Source organism: Lagenorhynchus albirostris, chromosome 3, assembly GCF_949774975.1.
Source record: "Lagenorhynchus albirostris chromosome 3, mLagAlb1.1, whole genome shotgun sequence".
NCBI lineage: Eukaryota > Metazoa > Chordata > Mammalia > Artiodactyla > Delphinidae > Lagenorhynchus > Lagenorhynchus albirostris.
The window spans coordinates 169887926-169915634 of record NC_083097.1 but is presented as its reverse complement, the minus strand read 5'-3'; the positions used below and the strand labels follow the sequence as shown (position 1 = coordinate 169915634).

The window sequence follows — 27709 nt, the reverse complement described above, 5'->3', positions numbered from 1 at the left end:
GCAAAGCTGAAACCCCACTTGGGCGGCACCAGCGGCCACAGGCTGCGGGTGTGCTCCGGACACCTCCATCCACACGGGAATTCCGCAGGCTGAAGGCCACCGGGGCCCAGCCCGGCCGGCCCACCGAGGGCTTCCCCACAACGCCCCCGAGCCCCGCCCCCCAGCCCCGGCTCACTGCAGCACAGAAAAGGCAAAGACCCAGCCATAAGTATCAAAAGCTGTGTTTAATTATAAGATTCAAACAGAAGCAAGGCAAAAACTGCAAACTGAAACTTCAGGAACTAACATCCTCCTTTGATTTCTTTGACGTTTGTCAAACCAACAAAACAGAAAAAAGAGATTCCGCGCTCTTTACCGACGTACAAAATGGCTTAGAGGAAGGCGCAGTCCCTAGAGGGAGGGCGGAGGTCCGCTCGGGCCTTCCCCCAAGGCTGCCCCGTGGCTGCGTCCTGGTCCCGGCCTCTAAGGCCAGGGGCTCCCGTGGGGCTGGGCAGGTCCAGCTGCTCCAGCCCCGCCCTCCCACCGGATCACCTGTTCTTTTGAGAAACACACAGAAGCAGGTGGGAGACGCCTTCTGTTTTTTTTTAGGAATAAACATCGTTTCTTCCTCGAGAGGCGTGGCTGAGAGGCTGTGAGTCTGGCTGGCGCTGGTATTGTGTGGAATGGACCGTGGTCGCCCCCGCCTGCTGTGTGCAGCGCAGCAGCGCGCAGAGGGACACAGAGCCGGCGTGCGGCGCGGACGGGGTGTTGGGGGGGGTGGGGGGGGGAGCGGGCCGGGGCCCTGGCGATCAGCAGCCCCGGGTGCCTGTCCGGGCGCCGGCTCTGTCGCCAGGCGGTGACACGGGGGCCGGCGGCATCTCCGTCGTGAGGTTCAGAGAACCCTGTCCGTGAGGTAGAAGACATAACGCCAGTTCCAGAATATCCTCCCGCATTCCAGAAGCTCCCCGTCCCCCGTGCTGGAGTTGGAGGCCGAGGTGCGTGCACTGGATAGGGTGCTGAGAGCGTGCGGGTGCCTGTGGCGAGGGTGGGAGCCGAGTTCCCTTGAGCTGAAAGGCAAGATGGGGCCACCGGCCTGGCACCAGCCCCGCCCCCGAGAGAGGCAGTCCGAAGGGCTCGCACCCCACGAGGCGACACTATCAGAATTTCAAAAAGTCGTGGCCGTTTATTCAAACTTGGAGGAGCTGGACCACAGGCGCTGGGCGCTTCCGGGCGATGGACGGGCCGGGCGCAGGGCTCGGCGCTCACCGCGGGCCCCCAAGGCTGCGGCGGCGTCCAGTCCAAACCCCTGGGGGCCCTGCTGGGCAAAGGCGCCCCTCCACCAGGAGCCAGAGACCCGCCCTCTCCCGGCCCGGACCCGAAGGGAAGCAGCAGCAGGGCAAGCACCAAACTGGGCGTGTCCGCGGCCAACGGCGAAGGTGACGGCCCCGCCCTTCCCGGGGCACCACCGCCGCAGGAAGCGGGGCGCGCGCGGGGTTGGCCTCAGCCGGCCGGGGGCTTGGCAGCCACGCGAGCTCGGAGCAGGGCTGGGGTCCGGGGTGTGGCCGGGCTGGAGCAGGACGTGCGCATCGGCCAGGCCAGAGCACCAAGTTGGGGTCCGCGCGGGTCCAGTCCCGGGGCGCGGGGGCCGAGTCTGCGCCCTCCCCTAGGCCGAGGGGCCGGGGCCGAGGCCTGCCGGACTCTCGGGCTCCTGGGGGGGCGCGCCGGCCCCGCTCTCTTCGGGCGCGGACGACTCTGGGGGCTGCTCCGCGGGCGGAGGGGACGGGGCCGCTTCTTGGCCGGGAGGCTGCTGGGAGGGGGCGGCGTCGGAGTCCGCCTGGGGCTGCGGGCCGTCGGCAGAGGCTGGCGCCCACGGCGACTGAGGTAGGTCCTTCTGAGGGAGGGAGGAGGCCCGGGTTGGTGGAGCCGCGGGGGCGCTCCGGACCCAGGAAGGAGCTGCGCTCGCCAACTGGCACCAGCACCGCATCAGGGCCCCAGGAGGGCCCCACCCTGCCTTCTCTGGCCTGCTCTCCCTCCAGAACCTTCCAGAACCAATCCACCCGCTCTGTAGCAAAGCCAACGCCCGCCGGGAGGGAGACCTTTGGGGACGGGGGCACTGAGCCCAGGAAGCCTTCCCGACTCACCGGGTCACAACAGTCACACCACATGTAAAGCGTGTTCACATCTATGCGAACAAGTTACACACACACCGGAAGCGCTCAGAGCCCCCATCGGGGCAGGACGGGTCTCCTAACAGGGCCCGCTAGAGACCCCGCAGGCCCGGAATGCCCTTGAGTTGCAGGGATACAGCGGTCACCCTGCGCTGCACGGGGAGTGGCCTCTGTCCCTTTCCTCTTCAGTTTCAGACAAGAACAAGGCCCGGCCCACCCCCTGCCCGTGGCAGAAGCAGCTGGAACCCCAAGTCCAGCCAATCCAACCAAATGGGTTAGGGTTAGGGTTAGCAGCAGGGCAGCAGCATCACCCCGAGCCACACCACGGGCACATGTACCCCTCCCCGCCCTGCAGCCACGGGAGCACCACACCCAAAGCAAAACCTTCCAGAGACCGGACACGGGCTGCGGGGTTTAGTTGTAGCGCTAGGAGGTCTTACTCAACTTTAACTCTAGTTAGGGCTTATTAGGCTATTATTTCTCGCAGACATTCATAGCAAACTGGTATTCACCGCAAAGCCGCTGCCCGTCCAGAACATGCCCAGCTCCCTGCGCCAGAGCGCCAGGGCGCAGCTGGTGACGAGCGTGCAGGGCACCAGGTAGAGGAGGGCAGGCTGGCCGCGCTGCATGAGGGCCAGCGCCATGAACGTCACCAGGAGACCGATGCCGTAGGCTGCGGAAGCAGAGACAGGCAGCACGTTACCCTGGCCGGTCCCAAGCTCACCACCCACTGCTCACAGGGGCAGGAGAGGCAGAGCTCGCGCCAGGGCCGTGGCCAGCGGGTCCTCCCCACCCACACCTTCCCGGACGCTGGCAGGCGAGAGTGCACACAGGGGTCAGCAGGGAAAGAGGAGGGAACGAGGGCCCAGCCGCCAGACTGGGGAGAGGAAGCGGGTGGCCGCCATGGGAAGGCCTGGCGTCCCGGGAGCGGCTGGAGGAGCCGCAGAGGTGCCCCAATAGCTCATTTTTGTAAGCCTCTAGTTAGAAAAATAATTTGAACTGAAGTAACGTAGGTACAGAATTAGGAAATCAGACCTTTCATAACTGAGTTGTGACCGCATGAAAGCACTGAGGGGTGAGAAGCGTCCGCATTTCCTGCTCCCCGTTCAGCATAAAACAGCGTGTGTTATTTAGGGATGTGAGTCCAACGTATAAAGACCCCCGCGCACGTAGAGCACAGGGATGGACATACAACACAGCACACACGAGGAGTTAGAGGGGCCGGCCTGAGTGCAGCGGCGTGGGGCTCACTGTACTAACCTTGCAACCGTACACGTGCAATTACTCCCAGGTGAAGAGTTACAAAGAAAGACACCATTTACTGGCACACCCCCTCCGAGGCAAAGAGCCCCGTCTCCAGCACCTGCGTCGGCTCGGGCTGCCTGCCCTGCCCCTTACCTCCATGTTTCCAAGCGATAGGCTTGTGCAGGGAGAGTTCCCGCTTATTGGCTGTGGACTAGCCACCTGTCCTAAAGAAGTGATTCAACCGAGCCAACTACAGGATTTCAGTGACGGGAACTACAGAACAATTTGACAAACTGTGGTTCACACGGAGAAAAGCTCTGCAGGCGCATCTGGACGAGCTAATCATGGAGTGTGAACCCAGGGGGCAGGGGCGGGGAGCACGTGTCTGGGCCTTCAGGAACCCAGACGCCAACGGCCCAAAGTACGCCGGGAAGGCCAGCCTGCGTCCGCCTGGCACTGCTGGGGGCCATGGCGGGGCCTCCCCTCACCCGTGTCGGCTGGTGGGGCCTGTGCGCTCTGCACCCCTGCTCGTCCTGAAGAGCTGACCCAGCAGGACAAGAGAACTGGTTTGGACATTTTTAGAAATGATTGGACTCAACAGAAAATGAGAAAACATCCCTTTGGTGTAAATGGCTTTAGTAACAAAGGAAACAGAAGACAAAGGAAAAAAGAGAAAGACAAAGAAGACCAAAGAAAAGAGAAACAACGACCACCATGGAAAGTGACAAGGAGGCCTGTGACGGGGCACAGGCCTGTCCCCTACCACCCCGCGGCAGAGGACGAGGCACGGCCGAGCCCCCGGGGCAGCGGGCTTACCGATGGTGCAGGCCACGAAGTAGACCCTGGAGGACTGCACCTGGATGTCGAAGCGGTGGCAGTAGGCCACGAGCAGCCCTGTGGGAGAGAGGCCATGGGCAGAGGCCGGGCCGCAGCCCCGGCCAGGCACCAGGGGTTCCCCCGGAGGCACCGTGCGTTCCTCCCAGCTCAGGAGGGAGCTGGCCCGGCGCCACCCTCGACTCCTGGCAGGTAACCAGACCTCCAGCGAGCGCAAACCCCAGCTCAGAGGCTGCCTGGTGGGGGGAGGGGCCCGGAGGGGGACCCTGGGGGCAGTACGGCTGGGACAACGCCTCCGGGGGACCACCTCCCTGGCCCCCAGGCCCCACTGGCTCAGCTCTGCCTCTGCCCACCAGCCCCTGTGGCCTGACACCCCCAAGGGCACCCGGGCCGCCAAAGCCCGGCCCCAGTACCTGGGACCAGGATGTCCCCGAAGCCCAGGAGGGAGAAGGGCCGGTCACACAGGGCCAGCGGCGAGGCGTTGAGTCTGGGCACCTTCAGCACCATGGGGAGCTGGGGAGAGGGGGCAGCGTGTCCAGGACCCGCCAGCCCGCGCTCACTCCGCTTGCTCAGCACCTCGGCCGCGGGCACCACATACCTTCTCGTGGGTGGCCGAGTCTGACGGCCCGGTTGCCACCTCCACCATGATGCTGTTCCCACTCTAAGAGAAGGGGGACTGCGTCAGACGGGGGAACGCGGGGGCCAGGGCGGGGGGGGGGGCGGGGCGGGGCCCAGAGCCCACCTTGGTCAGGAAGGGCGTGATGAACACGAAGAACACATCGTAGATGAACAGCACCAGCAGCAGCAGCGTGCAGGCCTGGGAACGGGGCGTCCTGAGGGCTGTGCTCGGGGACCTCCACCGGCCCTGCCCTCCACCCCACCCTGCCCAGGGTCCCAGACGCACAGACACTCCGGGACGTGTCCCTGCCTCTCCCAAGGCTCAGAGTTTCCCTGTGGGGACGAAGCCTTTAGGACAAAGTCTGAGCACGGGCAGCCTGACCTTCGGTGCCCTGGAGGCAATGTCAGGCCCGAGGCTCAGGGAGGGCGACTTTCTGATGGGACGCTTGAGAGAGACACAGCCGCAACCAGCCAGCCACGGGTCTAGGCAGGTGACGCCCGGCTTCACGTTTGCCTGTGTGTTTCTAGGTTCCTCCTGCTGGGGTTGGGCCTTGGCCCAGGGTCCCGGCCCGAGCCCTGTGCTTCTGCCCCCTTGGTTTCACCTGGTTTTCCCTCCTCTGTTCACCTCACCAGCAAGGAGGCGGCCCTGCTCCGCGCGCCCGCCCGGGTGTTCCCTCGGCCAGCGGTCACAGACGCTGCCGCCACGCCGTGAGACAACTCTGCACTGATCCTTAAGCCCCGTCCCCAGGAGGGTGGCCAGAGGGACGGATAAGCCAAGACCACACGGCCCACACAGGGCCAGGCTCAGAGTGGAAGGCCCTGGGCAGGGCTGCACGAAGAGACCCCGTCCCCTCGTCCGCAGAGCGCCCCCACCACCCCGAGGGGCCCTCACCTTGAACGTGGGGAGGCGGATGGTTTTCAAGGTGTAGAGGCAGAAGGCAATGCCCAGCGCGTCCTGAAGGATCCAAGCCCACCTGGAAGGCAGCGCAGCCACCCTTGGGCGGGGCCTCCACCAAGAACCTCCGCCTGCCAGGCCCCTCCCCCGCCCTGGAAGCCTCAGCGCCAAGTCCAAGCCCAGATGAGCCCAGACGAGCCGCGGAGGCCCTTATGCAGACAAAGGCAGCGGCCGACGTCCTGAGGCCCGTGGGGGGACAGGAGGGGCAGCAATGGCTGGTAGGAGCAGGGGGTGAACCGACCCCCCAACCCTGACGCCACGGCCAGAGAAATGCAGGCGCGTGCCAGGGCCTCTGTCCCTCTGCAGCAGTGGCTCTCCCACCCAGATCACAGCCCGGGGCAGGGGGTGCAGGGCGAGGGGGGACCATGTATCCAGCGGATTCAAATTTCTTTAAAAAAAAAAAAATTTTTTTTTTTCTTGGCTGTGCCGCGGGGCTTGTGGGATCCGAGCTCCCCTACTAGAGATGGAACCTGGGCCCTCGGCAGTGACAGCGTGGAGTCCTAACCACTGGACCGCCAGGGAAGTCCCTCAAAAATATCTTTTAAAAAATTTAGAAAAGCAGGGCTTCCCTGGTGGCGCAGTGGTTGAGAGTCCGCCTGCTGATGCAGGGGACGCGGGTTCGTGCCCCGGTCCTGGAAGATCCCACATGCCGCGGAGCGGCTAGGCCCGTGAGCCATGGACGCTGAGCCTGCACGTCCAGAGCCTGTGCTCCGCAACTGGAGAGGCCACAACAGTGAGAGGCCCGCGTACCACAAAAAAAAAAAAAAAAATGTAGAAAAGCAAAACTTGTACCCACCCAGCCAAATGCCCCACACTCTCTGAGGAAATAGGGACTTGGGGCCCTGAGGACATCATCTGGAGTCCTGGGAAGCAGGGCGCCACCCTTGCGGGGCCACTTCCGAATTGGGAAGTCAAAGTTGTGTGATGAAGCCCGCGTGTGATGAGGCTCCCCGCTGGGAAATGGCCCCACAGCCGGCCCCGTCCTCCCTGCCCCTCAAGTTACTCATCAGAGCTTCATCTGAGCGCACGATGAGAACCTCTCTGAGCCAGGGCGCTGGTGAGAACAGAGAAGGTTCACCAAGGCCACATGGGCGCCCAGACATGGCGGAAGCCATGGCCTGTTCTACTTTTATGCGAAGGAGCAAGCCTCCTGGCTTGGATTTAACCGTGAGCGTCCCTATTCTCTTTGTGTACAAAGGACTCAAAATATTTTCATGCTTTCCTTCTGCCAGTTAAATCTGTTACAGCTCCAAACAGCAGCACAGCCAAGAGCGTTTAACTGCCCCGGGAGAAGCTCAGAGAGAGCGCCAGATGGTGTCAGTGACGGCAGGCGGTGGCGCGCTGCCTCGCGGGGGAGGCCCCCCGGGGGGGGGGGTGTTGGGAGAAGCAGAGCTAGCTGAGCAGGCGGGCGGGCACCACAACGGAGCAGCGGCCGAGCGGCGCCAGGCCACGTCCAGGCTGCCCCGGAGCACACGGCTCGGCGCCCGGGCAGCAGTGCCGGCGGCATCTCACGCCCAGATTGCGATCGCAGATCCCGGGGCACCGGACAAGCCACAGGGCAGACAGGGCCAGGCCTGGACAGAGTGCGGCCACTGCGTCCAGAGCACTGACAGGAGAGCCTTTCATAACCGGGAGCTGGCCCAGCTCCAGGCGCCCCGAGCGGAGGGCTCGGGGAGTCGCAGGGAGGTCAGAGCACCCGAGGACAGCTGCACCCACCCCCAGCAGGGCCTCCAGGACTGCACTCACTGGTCCTCGTTCCGGAAGACGCCCCACACCACACTGACGGCCACGCACAGCAGCGCCAGGAGCAGCATGCGGACCTGAGGGCGCTTGTGGAAGTAGGGCAGGCTGTTGTCAGGGACCCTGAGGGCAGGCAGGCAGGTGGAGAGATCAGCGGCCTCTGACCCTCACAGCCCTGCCTCTGCCCAGCACCCGGAGGGTCAGCTCAACTCCTGCCCAAAAGCCCGTGGCCTCCCCATCTGTCCTCCTTCTGTCCGCCGGGCTCTGCTCCCAAGGGCCACCCCTGGCCCTGTCCCTTCCCCTACTTTACCTTATCTGTTAAACTCACCATCCCTCACCTTTTATTTCTAGAAGGGAGGCTCCCAAGGGCAGGGCAGGGCAGGGCAGAGTGGGCAGGGGCAGGGCCTTGGGGGAAGCGACCGGACCTCAGCCAGTCGCTAAGCCGACCCCACCCGCAGGAGCCCTCGTCGGGTGCTGTGACCCCTCTCGCACAGCCCTCCCTGCTCCAGGCCCTCCCCCAAGCCCCCTGAGCCAAGCTTCCTGACCCCGTTGGACCTCGTCTAAACCCTTCCGTTTCCCACCTGCTCCACGACAAGCAGACCAGACCCCTGACCGCAGAGAACCTTCGGAGCCTGGATCAGCAGCGCCGCCCGCCTGCTGCCCCCAGCCGACGTCCCCCGAGGGATCCCACAGGCCCTGAGCCAGAACGGGAGGCCCACCCAGGGGCTGGAGGTGGGGCCCGTGAGCCCCCAGCCAGCACGGAGTGGGCACCTGCTGTAATGCCTGCACCGTGCCAGACTGACCGAGGGCTCCGGAGGGCAAGGGTCCTCGGCCTCAGCAAAGCTGTGGAGCCTCGGGGGGCCGGGTAACGGGAGGTGGGAGCGGACGGGCCACAAGGCAGCAGAGGGGGACCCCCGCGAGCAGGGCCAGGTGGGGGTCGCCCGGGGGCTCACCTGCATCTGCAGAACGGCAGCCTCTGGAGGAGCGGCGACAGGCAGCTGTAGAGGCCCGTGGAGGAGGCCAGGCAGAAGATGCCGATGATGACGTAGACTGCGGGGCGGGGCGGGCGGTGAGGGGAGCCTGAAGGACGGCTCTGTGCCGCACTCCCTGGCAGGGTGGCCGCCCCAAGGGAAGGAAGGGGTAGCCCCAGGCCCCTCCTGGCGAGGCCCCTGGACTCCCCCCTCCCCCGCCGCCCTGAGAGCCGGGGCCGGGAACCCACCGAGCTGGTCGTAGAAGTGGTAGAGCAGCACCAGCATGGAGCAGCACATGACCACAAACACGCAGATCATGACGGGCGTCACGTCCACAGCCTCGTCCTCGTGCTTCTCGGGCCCATCGTCCCGCTTGTGTTTCATGTACCTCCTTGAAAGACAAGAACGGGCTGGGGGACGCCCTACCGGCCGGCACCGCTCCCGGGGGCCGAGGGCCACAGACATGGGGAAGGACAGGCAGGGGCAGCCTGACACAAGGGGTCTGGACAGGCTGAGGGACAGCTTGCCCGGAGGTGACCACTGTCACCTGCCCCGTCGGCCAGTCCCCCGTCCCCACCCACCATGTGTACCTGGGGTCCCCCCCGACGGAGCCAGTCCTGCCGGAGGTGGGGCTCCGGTCCCCAGGGCCCAGCTGTGGTGGCCGCATGGGGGCCACCCTGGACCCTGGCCCTGTACCAACCCCACCACCGCCCTTCCCTGGACGGCCGGGGCGAGGTCTCCCGTGGATGCCCCCGCCAGGCTGGGCCCGGGCCGGGAACCCTGAGGGCAGGACAGAATCGTGGGGAGCGGGGCCCTCGGGGCTTTCAACGGGTCTCCTGGGTGTTTGTAGCAGCTGTTTTCCAGAAGGCTCTCTGGGCATGCGGACTCTCGTGGTTACTTGTCCAGCATTACGGCCGCCCATCCGGGACGCACGCACACGCGCGGACCACTCACTTCCTCACGTCCCGGCTCCCGGCCCAGTAGCCCCCGAGGGCAACGGTGCCCACAGCCATGATGAAGATGATGACCATGTTGTAGTCCAGCATGGGCTCCTTGGGGGCGTACAGTGCTGCCCGTACCACCCGGCCGAAAGTCTGCCTCAGGGAACACAAGAGAGCTAAGGTCGGGGGGGCCCACCCGTCCCCTCGCCACCCAGAGGGCCGAGGCTGGCCCACTCGAGGAGCCGGGGGCCGGGAGATCCCGCCTCAACCCACGCCCTCACCCGCTACTCCTGACCCCAGAGAAGCGGGCTCTGCCGGGATGAGCTTCACACAAGGTGGGTGACAGGACCGCGCGTGTGTGGGAACACAGACCCCGCCCCCAGACAAGCATGAGTGAACGAGGGTGGACGTGGCCTGGGAAGCGGCCCGGAGACGGACGGTGGGTCCCTTGGGGGAGACGCGAAGCCTGCAGTGGGGAACCTGGCTATCCCCATGTCACTGTGTGCTGCAGCTCGCCTGCTCGGGACCCGGCTCCCCAAATCAAAGACGCACCAGCCTCTGGCCAGACAGGGCCGGGCCGGGCGAGGGGCCGGGCAGGTCTGAGCAGGGGGTGACACGCAGGGTCTCTGGCATGGGGGAGGGCTGGGGTCTCCATTCCTGACGTTCACAGCACTGCGGGCACACCGTCTCCTCAGGCACTGGGCCCAGCTGCAGACAGGGCGGGGGACGAGCCTACCTCGAAAATGTCCAGCATGTCTTTGTAGCTGAGCAGGGCCACGGGAATGCCGATCTCGTCGTACTGCGTCTTGTTGCCTCCTGGGGGGACCTGGGGGAGAGGGGGAGAGGGCGGCTGGATGGCTTAGCAAGGCCCACCCAGGGCGGGGCAGCTCTCCCCGAGGGGGAGGGGAGGGGACGGAGGAGTCCTGCGTGTGTGTGTGTGTGTGTGTGTGTGTGTGTGTCAGGTGGGAGGGTCACACTGCCTTGAGGGCAGGCCTGCAGGCTTGGCCCCTCCCTCTGGGGGAGGGCAAGCTCCCCTTCCCTCTCAACCCTGGGCTTGGGTGACGCTGGTCTGCCCTGAAGGGCCTGAGGGAGAGGGTGGCACGTGGCCCACACCACCTGCTCCTCAGGCAGCGGCCCAGAGCTCCGCCCCAGGCCTTGTCGGAGTCCAGCACCGTCCTGGGACAGGGCCCCTCCGAGGCCACAAGTAGGAAACCCCCGCCCCCCAGGGCCCCCGGCTGCCCAGGAGGGGCCCGGCGGCCGCACCAGCGTCTCCTTGCTGATGATGAGCAGCCCACGCGCCCCGCTGCCCTGGGCCAGCCGCACTTTCTCGTAGAAGGTGCAGTTCCCCCGCGCCACCAGGGGGATCTGGTTACTGAAGCCTTTGGCAGGGAGGTCGGCCGGAGAGCAGAGCACGGAGGTCGTCCAGTCCCGCACCTGCAGAAGAGACTGCAGGAGGGCGGCCTTCACGTGAGACGCTCCAGGGGAGCCAGGGCGCGCAGCATCCTCGGGGAGACAGGTCAGCGGAGGCCACTGCGGCGACCACCGCCCCTACGCAGCCTCACCTCAAGCCCACATGGTCTCAGCCCCACACACGCGTGCGCACACACACGCACGTGCACAAGCGTGTGTGCACACCCACCCCGAGCACAAGGCAGACAAGAGGGGTACAGGGCGTCGTGTGCTCAGGAACCCTCCCCGCCTCTCTCGAGCCCGTCACAAACAGCACAAGGTGCGGGCGGGAGTGCTGGCCTTCGTTCCACCCGCCAAGCCAGGAACTGGGCACCCTGAGTCCCTCTGGGACGAGTGAGACCAGAGCAGGGAGCAGAGCATCCGGGCTAACCCAAAGACGGGGCCGGGCACAGGCCCTTCCTCCGTCCTCAACGGCTCTCTGCAAGACCCGTCCTCCAGAGGCCCTCGGGAGACCCAGGGGAGGAGTGGGGGGAGGGCAGCAAGCAAGACAGACAAGACCCTGCGTTGGGAGGGGGTTCCCGCGCTGGCCGGTACTCACTGCTTTGCTGAGGTCGAGCGGCAGGTGGGCCCACTGCGGGTTGTAGAGGATGCAGTAGTCTTTGCCTTTGGGGCCCCCGGTCTCGGACACCACGTGCACCATGCCGTACTCACAGGCCACCTGGACAGGGGGCAGCAGTCAGAGAGCCGACACAGGGCCGGCCCACGGCACGACCTGGCTTGGGTGGTCCCTCGCTCCGACAGCACAGATGGGATACGACTGCCACATCTTAGGGGGGGACACGATGAGGAGGGCAGGGCCGAGCCTCCTCAAGGGAGACCTGGGCGCTGACATTGGCTGTGTCAGGTCCCCTCCCTGTGGCTCCAGTGGCAGGAATGGGGGAGTCCTCCTGGGACTACAGGGAGAACGAGAGCCCCACGCCACTGCCATAAGGCAAGAAGGGGATGGGGAGTCAGCGGTGGCCCAGCAGGTTCCAGGCTCCCCGACAGGCCCCCACCCAGTGAGGCCAGCAGGCTCAGGGCAGAAATGGGGTGGCGGAGCCCGGGTCACGTGACCAGCACCTGCTGGGCCACAGGCCGGTGGGAACCCCTGGGTCAGAACCTTGACCTTCCCTGCCCAAACGCGTGGCAAGTGGACGGTGCGAGAGGCAGGGCTGCTCTGGGCAGGGGGCCCTTCATGACAGGTGGCGTCCCCACGACCCCAGCAGGGCCCAGGCAGCTGACAGAACCTCCTCCCCAGCACGTCCCGAGCAAGTACAGCAGCGCTCCCGATGGGCACGGGCAGCAGAAGTGCCCGGCTTCCTGGCCCACTACTCCCAGGAGGACGACAAGGCCTCAAGTTCCTCCTGCCCAGGCCCGCCAGGCAGCAGGCTGCTTGTGGAGGGTCCCACAGAGCCCACGTGGACCCCGCCCGCTCTGACACGGAGCAAGGTCGAGGGCAGCTGGCTGACTGCGGAGGACAGGGCGGGCTGGGCACACGGGCCATCAGGGCCTTTGCTCCGAGTGTGAATCCAGAGTGAGGTAGAGGCGCAGGCCCCAGAGTCCTTGGCACTCCAGCCCCTCCGCTGAGGGCAGCGGGGTGGTCAGGACCTGGGAGCGGCTTTACCTACATGAGAAACCAGTATCGCACACGAGCGTCCCCACTGCCTGCTCGTCCCCTCCCGCCTGGACCGCTGCGTCCCTGCCGGGGCTGCTTCCTCCTATAGGCCGAGCTCGGCTACGGAGCCCCCGCGAGGACCTCAGCCCCAGCGGGTCTCACGCTGTCTGGCCCTGGTCTGGGCTGCTCCCTGGGGCTGTGGGACCTGTGAGGGAGGACGGGTCCCAGAGAGAGCCTTGAGCAGGGAGCCCGGCCACGCCACGCCCACAGGGGCCTGGGCCCACCCCAGCCCCTTGGCTTCTTGGAGCTGGAGAGGTCCAACTGGACCCCAACTCTGCACACTCCGGCTCCTGGGGCCATCCCTCTGTACCACCTGGGGGCTGAGACAGAGACTGCACCCCTCGGTGACAACAGGCAGTAGCCTGTCTGTGCGGGGACAGACCCCCACCCCCATCTGGCCTTCCCAAGGTGCAGGCGGCGGTGCTCCGACTCAGCTGGGGTTCCGAGGGGCCGTGGCCCTGGGGCACAGACCAGCTCGGAAGGCCAGGCCCTCTGTGAATGTGTAACGGGGCCCAGCCGCTCCAGGAGCTTCTCCCCACTGATCCACATCCGCTGGCGGTGTGGAGAGGAACCAGGGCCCCCACTGCCCCTGCCCAGTGCTTTGGTTTGTCGCCTGGAACGAGGTACCGACAGCTGAATGGGCTGCGGGGTGTGCTCAGTGAGGCCATGTTTGCAGGGCACGTGGGCACTGCCACCAGCGCTCGAGGGAGGGAAGTGTGGTGACCTCCCCACCCACCCCTGCCTGGCCAACCTCGTTCCCTCGACCAGAGGCAGGATGAGAAGCCCCCTCTTCCGGGTTCTCCCCACCAGGCTGTCCCCAAGTACAGTGCCCAGCCCTGTGCCCCCACCCCAGGTCAGCCCTGCCCTGCCCCCCACCTTGGGCCACGCAGGGGTTCTGTGATCCCTCAACCCCCAGGCTGAATCCGGCCCACCTTCTGTGTTTGTCAATAAAGTTTTATCGTAACATGTCTGCCTGGTTGCTGAACGCAGGGTAGGGTGTATGCTGCTCTCTGCAGAGCCTGGGAGTTACAACAGAGGCCATGTGTCCTGAAAAGCCACAAATACTGTCTGGCCCTTTGGAAAATGTTTGCTGACCCCTGGTCTATGGGATCCGAGTTGCTGGTGAAAACTGTCGGTTGTATAAAATGGGAATGACTAAAAGCATTTGTTTTTAAAAAGTCACTGAGAAGCGCAAGGGCACACTTCACAGCTCTCCCCTCACAATGTGCACAACTGGCTTTCTGTTAAGAAATAAGCCTGGGCTTGTATCAAACACCCGAGAACACAGTCTCGCCGTGAATACGGTCTCCTCCCCGGGGAGTTAAAGGGCTAGGAGAAGTTCCTCCAAAGGGCCCAGGGCTGTGAGTGCCCCCCCGTTCCAGCACAGCCCATCCCAGTTTGGAGGACGAGAAACAGCTGGGGCTACCGAGGACAGGCTACCTCCCGATGCGCCACAATCATATCGAGCTCAGGAACTCCTAGGGAAACTATGCTTCAAGATGACAGTGAAAGCATCCATGTCACGGGACTTTGAAAGAAGCTAAGGGGTCCAGACAGGGAGTAGTCTTCCTAGGACTTGGTGAATTCTAGAAGGGGCTAATTAGGCCCCGGGAAGCTTAGAAAAAGATGTGCAGGCGGAGGGGGCAGTGGAGGGGTGAAGGGGCAGGCGGAGGGGGGCAGTGGAGGGGTGAAGCGGCAGGCGGAGGGGGCAGTGGAGGGGTGAAGGGGCAGGCGGAGGGGGCAGTGGAGGGGTGAAGGGGCAGGCGGAGGGGGGCAGTGGAGGGGTGAAGGGGCAGGCGGAGGGGGCAGTGGAGGGGTGAAGGGGCAGGCGGAGGGGGGCAGTGGAGGGGTGAAGGGGCAGGCGGAGGGGGCAGTGGAGGGGTGAAGGGGCGGGCGGGCGGAGGGGGCAGGCAGGGAGAACACCACTGTGTTCAGATCTGCCGAGTAACAGGCCCCACATGGGCTGTATGTGCACAACTTACAGCAACTGGGCAGGGGGTCCAATCTCTCGCCCAGGGTCACAGATGGTCGGGAATGAGCTTCGACCTGTGAGCAAGCAGCCTCCCGCCCCGTGGAGAGCTGGCCTTACCAGGGCGCCACCAAGAACCACACACAGGGTTCTGTCCTAGGAAGGGCTGGCCCAGGTGCTCTCCTGCTCGCTTCTACACCCTACCTGGCTCCCCACATTCAGGGTAAAGTTCCAAATCCTCAGCCAGTGGGAATAAAGTCCAAACGTCCCAGCACCCGGCTCCAACCAGCCCAGTCTGCTCCCCTGGACTCCAGCCAGGAGAGGCCACACATTCAGCCTGCCCTTTTCCCCCTACGCCTGGAGCCACTCCCACTGCTGCTCCCTCCATGGCCTTCCCTGCAAGGGCACCTGAAGGGTCTCCACTGGGATGACACCTTCCTCAGGTGTAACCATTGGATTATCCTACACGCCAGCTGTAGTGGACCCTCACCATCTCCAAGGAAATCATCAGCTCTCGAGGGGTAAGGGGGAGGGATAAATTGAAAGACTGGGATTGACACATACACACTACTATATGCAAAATAAATAAGTAATAAGAACCTAATGTATACACAGAGAATTCTTCTGAATACTCTGTAATGACCTATATGGGAAAAGAATCTAAAAGAGAATGGATATATGTATGTATAACAGATTCACTTTGCTGTACGCCTGAAACTAACACGACATTGTAAATCAACTATACCCCAATAAGAATTAAAATAAATAAATCTGTTATTTAAAAAAAAAACACATCAGCTCTCACACCTCCAGCCCTGCTCCCATCACCTGCAACAACCTTCTCTACCTTCTTGACCTAGCAAACGCCCACTCATCCTTCAGATCACCCCTCAGGCACCTCTTTTCAGAATGCTTCTGAAAAGCATTCCTAGGCCAACTGCGTCCCTCCTTCTGTGGTGTTCCCATGATCCTCCGCCTACCTATCGCTTGGCCCTCATTTGAAATATCCGGAGAGCTTAAAGTCCCTGCCTCCAAAGGCTCAGACTGCTGGGGAAGATGAGTGAACAGGGCTGGGGGAAGTACAGGGGGCTGGCAAAGCAGCTGGGGAGGGGGCATCCCAGAGAGCTTCTGGGAGGGAGGGACAGCTAAGCTGAGACGTGAAGCATAACCAGGGAATTCAGGGAAACAGAGACCAGCGAGCAGAGTGCCTTCAAGACACTAGAGCTGGAGAGAAACGGGAAGCTTCCTGATAGCCAGATCACAGAGGCCTCCCAAATGCGCCAGGAAGCCACCAGAAGGCTCGCATCTGGGCACAAGACACACTTTGAAAGGGATCACTCCTGCAGTGTTGAGAATGAACTGGGGATTCAGGGGGACAAAAGTGGCCACGGGAGAACGCCAACCGCCTGGAGCAGAGGTGGGGGCACTGGAGCAGAAGGGTCAAGGTTAACGGCCCAGTCTGTAGGGCTGTTGCGGGGTGGGGGGTATTTCCTGAGCTGTGGAACCTGGCGGGGAGAGGGAGGATTTGGAAATAAAAGATGAGCTTATGACAACGTACATCAGCCGTTTCCTGGTCGGTCCCCCGCTAGCACTGGAGACCCTGAAGGTTTAGTGACAAACAAGTAACATGCTGCGCGCTCGTGATCCCCTACATCGTTTTGCTGACTCTGCACTGTATACTTATCTTCCTTTTGCAGACTAGCAACGGACGCTCAAAGCGGGAAACTCCCTTGCCAAGGTCACGGGATCAAAAGATGGGGCGGCGATTCCACCCCACTCCAGGGCTGGGCTCCTGGCCGCTTCCCGACACTACCAGACACTGGGTGCCGCGCTCGACAGTTTACCACAACCACGGGAAGAGGGAGTAGTATGGCACTCAAGGGGAAACTGAGGCTCAGAGAGGGGGAGCCCCCCGGCCAAGGCCACGGAGCCAGAGAGGGGCGTCCCCGGCGGCGGTGGGAGACCCCGAGACGGACCAGCAGGGGCCGGGGCGGGAGCGGGTGACGCTGTGGCTGAGAAGGACTTCCAGGCGGGGAAGGGAGACGGGCCGGGGACAGGCCCGCAAGGTCACGACCGAGCCCCGGACCAGCGGGCCGCCCGCGCGCGGGGCACGGATCCCCTAAGCTGGCCCCAGGCCGGGCCGGGCGGGGTCCTGCGCGGGGCCTGGGTGGGGGGCGAGGGGCCGGGGCACCGCGGCCGGCGAGGCCGGCGGGGTCGGCGCCGCCCTCACCTGGGCCGCGAGGAGGAGGAAGGCCGCCGCTAGCCGCGCCAGCGCCGCCGCCGCCGCCGCCGCCGCCGCCGCCATGTCGCCCGGTCCCAGCCTCAGGCGTCGGCAGATGTTTCCCAGCAACGTTCCGGCGCACCGCGTCACGCAGGCGCCCTGCGTCCGCCGCGCATGCGCGCAGGGCAGGGTACAAAGGGCGCGGCGGCGGCTCCTGCGCACAGCGACGCGGCCGGCAAGATGGCGGTGAGCGTGCGGCGAGGCTGGCGGGGTTGGCGGGGCTGGCGGGGCTGGCGGGGCTGGCGGGGCTGGCGGGGCTGGCGGGGCTGGCGGGGCTGGCGGGGCGGAGTCCGGCTGCGCTCCCCGCCTCACAGAGCTCTGTTGCTCCTGCAGGACAAAGAGAAGAAAAAGAAGGAGAGCATCTTGGACCTGTCCAAGTACATCGACAAGACGATCCGAGTGAAGTTCCAGGGAGGCCGAGAAGGTGAGGTCCCTCCGCCCGCCCCCTCCACGGTCCACGAGGAGTAACGGGCGGCGGTACCGATAACGGATGCCTGGGCTGCGCTTTAAGCGCTAGGCTTGGACAACTCGTGCTGGCCTGACGGCGCCGGCAGGTAGGAACGGTTACACCCCTTTTGCAGGTGGGGAAACTGAGGCACGCAAAGGGTCCCCAACCTCACCGGAAGCTACAGTGGCTGGGATTCACGGCTCTGCTTCCTGTGGGTCCTGCCTCACTCAGGCGACTGTTCCAGCTCCTCACGGGTCGTCCTGCACCTGAGGGTTTCTCAGGCTCGGCGCTGCTCACGTTGGGGCCGCATTTTTCTCCGTTGGGGGCCGTCCTGCTCCCACCCACTCGGTGCCAGGAGCCGCCTAGTCGTGACGTCCCAGACATGGCCTAGTGTCCCCTGGGCGGCAGAATTGCCGCAGTTGCGAACCACGGCCCTATGGTCAGTTTCCACCAAGCTGCCTTAAGGGTTTGTTTAAAACAAATCTCGTCTCCTTGTTCACGGTTGTTCCAGGGTAACACGATGAACGTTTTGTACCTGAGTAATGCAGGGAGCTCTCGACTGCTCTGGGAAGCTTTCCCTGACCCCCACGCCTCCACCCCAGGTCAGGCCTCTGTTGTTACAAGTTCTTGGTAGCACTTGTCACAGTTTGCGGCTTTATGCTGTCACTGTGAGGCTTTAACTCTGAATTTGCTGTTGGAGTCTGGTGCGAAGACAGCAGGAAGGATGCTGCAGGGTTATGCAGGGAGCGCTGCTCGTGGCACAGCCCCAGCTCACTGGCTGTGGGACTTCGGGCAAGTTGCTACCCTCTCTGAGCCTCAGTCTCATTTGTCAGAGGTTATTAACTCCACTTACTTCAGTAGTGGCACAGAGATTAAAGTGTTTAAAGCAGGTAACGTGTTTTTCTTTTTTAAAAAAATAAATTTATTTATTTATTTGTTTATTTTTTGGCTGCACTGGGTCTTCGTTGCTGCACACGGGCTTTCTCTAGCTGCAGGGGCTGCTCTTCGTTGCCGTGCGTGGGCTTCTCATTGTGGTAGCTTCTCTTGTGGATCATGGGCTCTAGGCACACGGGCTTCAGTAGCTGTGGTGCACGTGCTCAGTAGTTGTGGCTTGCGGGCTCTTGAGCGCAGGCTCAGTAGTTGTGGCGCACAGGCTTAGTTGCTCCGTGGCATGGGGTATCTTCCTGGACCAGGGCTCAAACCCGTGTCCCCTGTATTGGCAGGTGGATTCTTAACCACTGCACAACCAGCGAAGCCACAGGTAACGTGTTTAACAGGGTTCCTGACACTTGGTGAGAGCCGGTCAACATTTCACTTATTCAGCTGCTTCTGAACGTCAGTTTCTTTATTTTGTAAGACAGTGATCCAGACCTCTCCTTCCCTGAGATGTGGATGACTGGGCAGCCTCAGAGGGCTAAAAACACAGCGCCTGCCCGTCTAGGTACCCAATGCAGTGAGGATCGGAATCTTAACAAACACTTGGCACCGTGCTGGCCCTGGGATGTATGAAGAGATGGGGCTCTTGCTTCTCAAGGCGCTAGTATTCGTTTTCTACGCTTAAACAACATACGTTTTTATCTCACAGTGCCTGTGGTTCCAGACTCTGGGTGCCTCAGGCTCAGGTCTCTGACGAGGTTGCAGTAAAGGAGTGTCTCTGTGAGCCTGTCATCTCAGGCCCAGGGTCCTCTTCCAAGCCTGGGGTCCCCGTTTTCCGCCAAGAGTTGGCCAGGGACCCCCTGGGCTCCTAGAGGCTGCTCACCGCCCCTGCCATGGACTCTGTCTACAGCACTGCACTTCACGTCTTCAAGACCAGCAGGAAAATCTCATTTTTGAAATTTCCTTTTTCAGAAAGGGCCCATCCCTTTAACGGCTCACCTATCAGGTCAGGCCCGCCCAGCATAGCCTCTCTTTAGATGTACTGAAAGTCTACCGACTCATGGACGTTAATGAGATCCACAAAGCTGTCTGTTGCAGCCTGAGCACAGACTGACGTCCCATCGTGGGTCCCGTCCCACACTGGGGTTTTGGGGAGGGGGAAACGCTGGCTCTGTCTGAGCGTCCTGCCCGCCTGCTGCAGCGCCCCTGTCCTGGTGAGGAGGGCAGACCCGCGGGTGCAGGCTCGCTGCCCGGCTGGGGCCAAGTGCCTGCACGTGTTACTGGATTTGTCACTCTCCATACCCCGCTAGGTGGTGCCTTCACGGTCTTTGTTCTGCAGGGGAGGGTAAGCAGGAGAGGAAGAGGGCCAGGGCGTCGCCCTCAGGCGGGGCTGGTGGACCTGTTCTGTAGGACAGCACACAGGAAATATTTTCAGCTGCGCCGGCCAGATGGTCTCTTGTCGCGGCTACTCCACTCTGCCATTGCAGCAGGAAAGAAGCCACAGGCGACATTGAACAAATGAGCATGGCCGGGTGCCAGTTAAACTGTTTACAAAACAGGCGCAGGCGGACTTTGCCGACTGTGTTGTGGTGGCGATGGTTTTGGGGTCCGCTGTCACTGCTCCCCGTCCGGGAGCCCTTCCCTTGCTTCCCCCGTGGTCTCCCATCTGTCCCGTCCCTGGAGAGGCTGCTCCCACACCTGCATCCGGCTGGGGAGACCCCTCAGCGGTGGGGGCACCCCAATCTCACGTGCTGACACCCGGGCACAGCTCGCATCTGCCCAGGATGACCGTTGATCTTACGCCTGTCTGTCTCTCTTCTCTTCTCGGTGATTCCGACAAGCCAGTGGAATCCTGAAAGGGTTTGACCCGCTGCTCAACCTCGTGCTGGATGGCACCATCGAGTACATGAGAGGTGAGTGCAGCCCGTGGGGCTCGGAGGCGTCCTCACTGGGCCTTCCTTAGTGTTTGTTCCAAAGCTGCTCTGCCGCCGCCCAACCGCTGTGTGAACGTGGTGCCTTGCGGATCACGTGGCTGACAGATGTGTTGGATCTCCCGCGGTCCTGGCGAGGCTCAGTAGACCATCGTCTCAGGACTTGGTATTTTCCGGATCCAGTCCTCACAACACTGAGCCCCCGCTGGGGCTGAGGCGTGCCCAGTGGGGCTAGAAAGATGCTGCGCCTGCCGTGAGAGAGCCGGCTGCCCTGTGGCTCGTCCTGCCCCCTTATCTCCTGCCGTCCCTGTGTGTTAACCCCCGGCTGCTGACGGAGGGCCCCCTCCCCCTTATTCCCTGTCCCCCCAGGTCCCCAGACCCTTCGCATGGTGGTCAGGCCAGCCCTTGCCCATCAGCCAGCAAGTTCTCCAGCTCAGTCTGACCGTAGCATGAAGGGGACCGCAAGGCCTAGGAGAGAGGGGGTGTCTTTTCTGGGAACTGTCGACGTTGAGACACACGTTAGTCTAATGAAGAGTTAATGGAGCCACACAGAAGTGTCAAAGGGCCCCCAGGGAGAGGCCCTCTTTGTGGGGAAGCGACCCCGTGGGGCCTCTTGCTTTGCCCTTGTCTTCCCTCTTCGCACTGAGTCTGCCCAGAGTCCCCCCCCCGCTGGGATCCTGGCCTGGCTTCCTTGGGCGGATGACTCTGGAAAAGGACAGCCTCACCTCGTGGGGCTGCAGGGAAAAGCAAGGGAGCTGGGGTGTGCCACGCGCTTAGACGGGCCCGGGCGGAAGAGCCCTGGAGGCAGGGCTGCTGTCCCTGCGCCAGAGGCCGCTCCCACCTGGGCCCGGGCTCGCTACTTGGCTGAGTCTGCGCCCTCTTCTCACCCCCAGAACGGCCCTGGGACAGAGGCCCTGACACATGCACACGGTTCCGGGAGGGAGGGGCAGGCTTGGCCAGCGGTCATCCTGCAGGGTCTGGGAGTGGGGAGCCACACCCCAAGTCGGGCCTCCCCAACTCGCCATCGTGCAGTAACAGTAATGGAGGCCTCGCCGCCGTGACCTCAGGAGAGCTTTCCTCGGCGTGCCATCACTTCCCGGGTCCCTCGCCCCACTGTGAACAGGCCGTTGGCACGGGGGTGAATGGTGGCCCCGCAGGGCTTCCGAGATTCTGCAGATGGGGCTTTTCTCTGCCGCCCATCTGAGAACTCGGTCTCCGCTGTCCCCTGGGCTGTGTCCTCATTGTAGAAGGAGGACAGGCTGCACGCGGCTATTTCCAGAGCTCTTCCTGAGCCTCGTGGTCCGTCTCGGGGAGAGGCTGCCAGCTGGCTTGGGAGTGGGGCCCTTCGCCTGCCCTCCCCACCCCCCACCGCGGGCCCATCTCCGGTCCTCCTGGGCCTCTGAGCCCACACCGCCTCATTGCCGCCCCTCTTCTTCTGCAGACCCTGACGACCAGTACAAGCTCACGGAGGACACCCGGCAGCTGGGCCTGGTGGTGTGCAGGGGCACCTCCGTGGTGCTCATCTGCCCGCAGGACGGCATGGAAGCCATCCCCAACCCCTTCATCCAGCAGCAAGACGCCTAGCGGCCAGGGCCGCCCCTCCCCCAGGACTCGGGCCACCCGTAGGAACGGAACTTTCCTTTTTGTATTGCTTATGTTTTTGTTTTCTTTATAAAATTGCAAACCTCAAGTGTCCAGGAGCCCTGGACTCTGGCTTTCAGCCTTGGTGTTCTGGCAAGACCTGGGCCCCAGGGATGCGGTCCATCCAGCAGAGTTTGCGCGCCATCTGGGGTCCAGGCCCAGGGCTGGGGGGCTCGGAGGTGACTGAGCGTGCACGGTCCAGGTGAGGGCACGGGACGTGGAGGCTGGAGCCTTTGCAGAGCCCCCCCGGGGCCACAGCCCATGCAGACCCCCCAGCCAACCTTCTCAGAGGCAGGCCCTGTCACTTCAGTGCCTCTGTACGCCGGCCTGAGTGGTCCCCCAAAGCCGGGTCCTTCTGTGTCACATCCCCGCACAGCCGTGACCTCACAAAGAACAAACTGGATGGAGCCTTGCTGTCCGCCCGGTCCCACGACCTCCTAGCCCAACCTGCTTCCCGCCTCAGCTCAGAGGACGAGCCCACCCCTGCCCCTCAGCTGGCGACTCTGTGGGCCATGATCCTGAACGTCCCCATGCCCGCCCTCAGGAAGCAGGGCTTTCTCCTGGCCCCGTTTCCTAAACCCAGTGTCCTCGTTAGGATCCTACCTCCATGGCACCGTCTGCTGAGAGCAGGCATGTGTCTGCTATTTGTAGGAGTGCTGGGCATGTGAGGACGAGCGGGGCCAGGAGTGAGTGGGAGTTGTCCAGGCGGGAACTGTAGACCAGGGCCCCTCCACCAACGGCTGGCGACACACAGGAACCCACCGCACAAGGGGACCCGGCTGGATGGCCCCCACGCTACCTGTCGGTCGTTGCCACCAGATAAACTGAAAGCAGCTGGCTTATCGTGGGGATCTGAGTCTGCTGTGGCCCTGCTGCCGGGGATTAGTCGTGGGGCCGCGTCGCCAAGCCCCGTGTGCTCATCCCTCCCGGCCCGCTTCCCTGCCAGCTGGCGGCCCTGCCTCATGCAGCTCCTCATCAGAGGCCTCAGCCCCAGCAGCTGGGCAGCGGGGGCGCCTGGGCTAGCTGGGGTCACGGTCCCGGGGAAGGCTGTGCCAGAGAACATCCAACCCGACGCGTCCTGCTCTTGGGGGCAATTCCCGTGCCCATTCAACAGCCGGGGGACTGCGACTCCGGCGGGGGGGACACACGGTGGAGGGACCGAGAACCTGGGCACCAGTGCCTCTGTTCTCTCCACACACCCAGCCTGCCCTATCTGAGGCTGAGATACAAAGGCTGAGACCCAGATCTTGGGGTCAGAAGGCCCAGGGGTCCGGACCCCAGGGTGGGGTGGGGTGAGGGAGCAGTGAGGGCTGGAGGCTAATCAGACCTCGTTAGAGCCCCGGGGCAGCCAGGGGCCAGGACAGATGAACAAGGACACCTGGCTTTCCAGCTCCCAGCTTTGGTTGCACAGAAAGCAAGGCTTGTCTCGGGAGCCTCTCTGCTCCATCATTACAGCCCTCAAAGGCTTCAGACCACTCTCCACCCACCCCTCACCTCCCAGCCGATGAGTGCAAAAGTTCTCTGTGACCACAAAGTCAGGTCCTTCTACCACTTGCTGTGTGGCTGAGGGTAAGTGTCCCAACCTCTCTGAGGTCCCATTCCTTCTCTCTTAAGCTCAGAAAAAGTCATCCAGTATCCACTCTGTGGCCGGGCACTGGGCTGCTGTTGGACGGGGAGTTGGTTAAGAGCACAGATCTTTGTGTTCAAGTCTGAGGCTGAGAACAAGATGCTCCGGGGGCCCAAGAGAGGGAGACCCTGACCTCCTGGGGGCTCAGGCAGAACTCCCCAGAAAGGGGGGTAAGATGAGCTTGTTCCACTGAACCGTATCCACCCTACAGAGCCACTATGACCTCGTTTGTAAAAGACCGTAAATAACCTAGCTGCCCATCACTGGGGGATCTGCTGGAGAAACTCAGGTTCCTCTGGCCATATATCAATACAAAGCAACTTTTCACAGAGAGGTAGATACATCTCTTTGTGCAGCCACTAATTCCCTGCAGCTTCCCTCGCAGAAGGGGGAGTCTGTTTCTCCACCCCTTGGAATCTGAGGGCTTGGTTTAATGGTAAGAATACGGCAGGAGTGACGTGGCATTCAGAGCTTAGTTTGCCAAGGAGCCCTGCGGCTCCTACCTTTGTCCTCTTGGAACACTGCCCAGAGGTGGCCGTGTGTCTGAGGCCTCCTGAGTTAGCCCAGGTGACACTGAGCCCAGCAGAGGAACTTTGCTGCCAACCCACAGAATCATGAGGAATAATAAATTTTTATGCCCCTACGTTGGGGGATGTTTGTTACGCAGTGACAGGTCACTGAGACTTGCTGACATACAAGTGTAGCATGTGCGTGGTGTAACACCATTTCTTTAAGATGATCCTTATTAAGAAGATCTTATGTTTCTATGATTTTAAATATATTGAGAAGGATCTAGAAAGATCCTGCTGACCCAGGATTGAAGATGGTGATGAAAGGGGGATGTTAGCCTATCCTTAACATTTTAATATCTCATGAGGAGAAATTTAATATTTTACAGAGTGTTATATTGAAATTTTAATATTTTACAAGGAGCCTGAGAAAGAGAAGGCCAGAGGCAGATAGGGAGACGCAGGGCAAGACCGAGGGAGACTAGGAAAGGCAGACACAGAGGCGGAGACTAGAGAAGGAAGAGGGAGAAAAGAGCCGGTGACACTGATCCCGCCCCCTCTGCCCCCTGGCCCCCGTATAAATCCCTGGCATCCCCAGCCGGCCTGCCCGCCAGCCAGCCCACCATGCCGTCCGGAGGCTCCCCGCTGACCCCTGCCCAGTTCCCACCCTTTCAGCTCCCTGCCCACGGTCAGCGCGGGCCTTGGAACACCGGGCGGGGGCTGCGGCCATTGGATGCGGGGGCGGGGGGGGCCGGTCCTGCTCCACGTGCCCATGGTCACCACAGCCACAGCTTCCAGGTGCTGTCTGCCAAGGCCCCGCTCCGGGAGACGTCACCAGAGGCCCCGGCAGGCCCCACCTTGAGCCCAGACCAGGCTCCCACCCCACGGCAGATTCCAGAGTCTTCTGAAGGTGGACAGGATCTTGACATTGCTGATGGTCAGCCCTGCCCCTCCCCACAGCTGCCTTGTCCCCAGAACAGCTTTAGCAACAGGCTGGGCTGACGTACACCTTCTGGTTCACTCAGCCCCCCACCCCAAACCCTTTCCTTATCCCCATCCACAGATGAGGACGCTAAGGCCCAGAGAGGCTGAGCAACGTGTACTGGGTCACACAGCCGGGATCCTAACTCAGGGGGCGGGCTGCCCCCCACATCCCTCCTGTGCTCTGAAAGCTGTCTCGTGGGTGAGAAACAGGCCCAAAGCTAGGTGGGTGGGAAGCAAACAGGGGAGGAACCGCCTGCCCACCTGGCCCCAGGAGCTGGGAGGAAACAGCTTCCCCCGTTCTCACGACCAGGTCTGGTCCTGCCACCCACAGACCTGGGGAGCCCTCATCTCCACCCTGGAGCACCAGTGATGCCGCAGAGCCCTGCAGCCCCCCATGGCTGGCCAGTGAGGCAGGAGAGAAATCCAGTTCCGCCTGGACTCAGACGTGGATGTGGATGTAAAAGGAAGAAGCTTTTGTTGACTTTGCAAATGGGGTGGGGGGGGGAAGGGTCTTGGATCCCTGGGGCTGTTGGATTGTGACGCCCCGGGGGTCTGGCCCTCCTGCTTCTCGCTTCCTCCCCAGCTCCAAGCCCGAAGCCCTCACTGTCCGCAGGAATAGTGCCTCCCACCCCGCCCCATCCGCTCCATCAGACCGAGAGCTTCTTGGCTCTGATGTGCAATATATGTCCTCCGCTGAAAAGCGCATGTCTTTTCATGCTCTCTGCCTGTGTTCAGGGCCCAGGTCAGCTCCTTGACCCACCCCGTCCCGTCCCCAAGCCATGCTGACTGGAGCCTGCAGGGGTCAGGACTCACCCAGGAATGAAGAGCCCAGAGGGAAAACAACATTCCTGGCTGAGGGGGCTGACCAGGAGCCTGGGATCCAGGCGGATATGCCTTTGGGCCCCACCCTGTCACTAATTTCTGAGTTCTCTTTCCCCACCTCTGCGCCGCCCCCGCCCCTGCCCGTCTCCCCCAAAGCACCAGATCCATACCCACTGCGTGTCTTAGAGGAACCCCAAATTAATGTGCCCCAAGCTGATGCTCCCCCTTCCGCCTGCCACCTCCCCAGCTTTCCTCATCCCAGGATCCATCCCCACAAGTCCCCTGCTTGCCCAGGCCCCAAACCTGGGGGTCACCCTTGACACCGCCCCCCCACCCCCGCCCGCCCCATGCATCCCATCCGTCAGCAAGTACTGACAACTCTACTTCAGAACTTATCCCGAAGCTTTTAAGGGACAAATAACACCAATCCAACCTCAGACACCAGAGGAGGAAGGAATATTCCCCACCTGTTATATGAGGGCAGTGTAAGCAAAACCTGTCAAAAACATTGCAGAAAAAGAAAACCACAGACCAACATCCCTCACGAATACAGATGCAAGGACCCCTCACCAAACATCACCAGATTGGATCCAAAGGATTGCACATCGTGACCACCAGGTGGTCATGGCCAGGAACGCAAGGTGGGTTTAACACTGGAAAATCCATCTATGTGATTCACCACATCGACAGAATAAAGGAGAAAAAAACCCATGACCATGTCATAGCTGCAGAAGAGGCATCTGACAAAGTTCAACACCCATTCAGGTTAAAATCGTGGCAACTAGAAATAGAAGGGAATTTCCTCAACCTGATAAAGGCCATCTGTGAAAAAACTGACAGCTAACATCACCGTAAACGGTGAAAAAACGAACGCTTTCCCCATAAGACCTGGCAAGGCTGGCAAGACAAGGACACCCACGGTCACCTTGGACATTGTACTTGAGAGCCTGAACAGTGAGATAGGACAGGAAAACAAAATCAACGGTAAGTGTTGGGAAAGAAGAACTAAGACGGGCCCTATTTGCAAAATCGGAAGCTGCTGCAAGGTTTACTTGCTGAATGACAATTACCTGCTGAAAACACCTGCTGTGATTCAGGCCCCAGCACCCCTCAGCTGGATCAAAATGGTACCTGCCCCAAGGCTGGAGCACTGTGGGGTCCCCGGGCTGAGGCCAGATTGGTCAATTTGTCAGTTCAACCGAAAGAGAGCGGGGTTTTGGTAAGCTCCATGGGGTGCACGTAGGGAGGCCCCGAGGGCACTGTTTCTCCAGTCGTACCAGGGACCTACACTTATTTGGGACTCTGGGACTTGCCGACTAGGGCCTGCCTTGCACAAGAGGCTAGTGTCAGTTCGAGGCCCCCGCTTGACCACACAGAATGGCTGCAGAGGCCCCAACGCCACGTCTGGGCAGCCCTGCGGGCTTTGCCCACACCGGGCCCTTTGCCGGCAGGCCTCTCCCACCCTCTGGGACCCTCAGAGCTTGTCCTGTGATGTCTGCCTTACAGTCTGGCTTTGGGCCCCTTTTTGTGGCGGGAGCCGCATTTGGGGACCAGCATCCCCATGCACAGCCCGGGAAAATGCTGACTCGGTAAATAACACCAGCTAACCAACCACTCAAGGCTGTTTACCGTGGATGGGGCAGACAGACTTGTGAATCATACAGTCCTGTGTCATCCTCCCAACAGCCTCGAGGGACTGCTTGCTATGATTCCCACATTACACACGAGGTTCCTGGGGCTCAGAGAGCTTAGGTCATTAGTCAAGGTCATCCTGAGGGGACCCGGCACAGCCCCAGGGGCCTGGAGCCCAAGGCCTCAATCCCTCTGCTCTCTGGCCTGCCAGAAATCCAGGACTCTGCTCCCGTCACAGAGGGAAAGCCACTTGTCTGAAGCCACACCTGAGGCTCCCAGGCCATGTGACCCCTCCCTCCCCTGGCCCCGACCGCCAGTCCTGCACATCTCGCCGGAGAACGAAGGAGAGAAGAGCTTTTAATTTTAGAAATAGTTACTGCCACCTAAGGGTTCCTGCTGGCTTTCCCAGGCATG

General features: G+C 62.2%; 2 protein-coding genes across 3 annotated transcripts; one reads left to right on the top strand and one right to left on the bottom strand.

Moving 5' to 3' along the window:
* Positions 1 to 1496: 1496 nt before the first annotated feature.
* SPPL2B (signal peptide peptidase like 2B) lies at positions 1497 to 16883 on the bottom strand. Of its 2 annotated transcripts, none has more exons than XM_060145742.1 (15): positions 16775 to 16883; positions 11460 to 11579; positions 10715 to 10897; positions 10188 to 10277; positions 9465 to 9604; positions 8759 to 8901; positions 8493 to 8589; positions 7546 to 7662; positions 5737 to 5818; positions 4969 to 5043; positions 4825 to 4887; positions 4640 to 4739; positions 4209 to 4286; positions 2660 to 2820; positions 1497 to 1870 (listed from the first exon to the last, which is right to left on the bottom strand). In XM_060145742.1, exons 1-15 carry the CDS (start codon positions 16847 to 16849, stop codon positions 1643 to 1645), a joined length of 1752 nt encoding a protein of 583 aa, XP_060001725.1. In that variant the 5' UTR covers positions 16850 to 16883; the 3' UTR covers positions 1497 to 1642. The 2 variants fall into 2 exon arrangements, with proteins under 2 accessions (XP_060001725.1, XP_060001726.1); XM_060145743.1 differs by having other exon boundaries at positions 1732 to 1870; positions 2593 to 2820.
* Positions 16884 to 16939: 56 nt separating this feature from the next.
* LSM7 (LSM7 homolog, U6 small nuclear RNA and mRNA degradation associated) lies at positions 16940 to 21770 on the top strand. The gene is made up of 4 exons (XM_060145741.1): positions 16940 to 17011; positions 17159 to 17249; positions 19991 to 20062; positions 21522 to 21770. Exons 1-4 carry the CDS (start codon positions 16940 to 16942, stop codon positions 21662 to 21664), a joined length of 378 nt encoding a protein of 125 aa, XP_060001724.1. The 3' UTR covers positions 21665 to 21770.
* The last annotated feature ends 5939 nt before the right edge of the window (positions 21771 to 27709 follow it).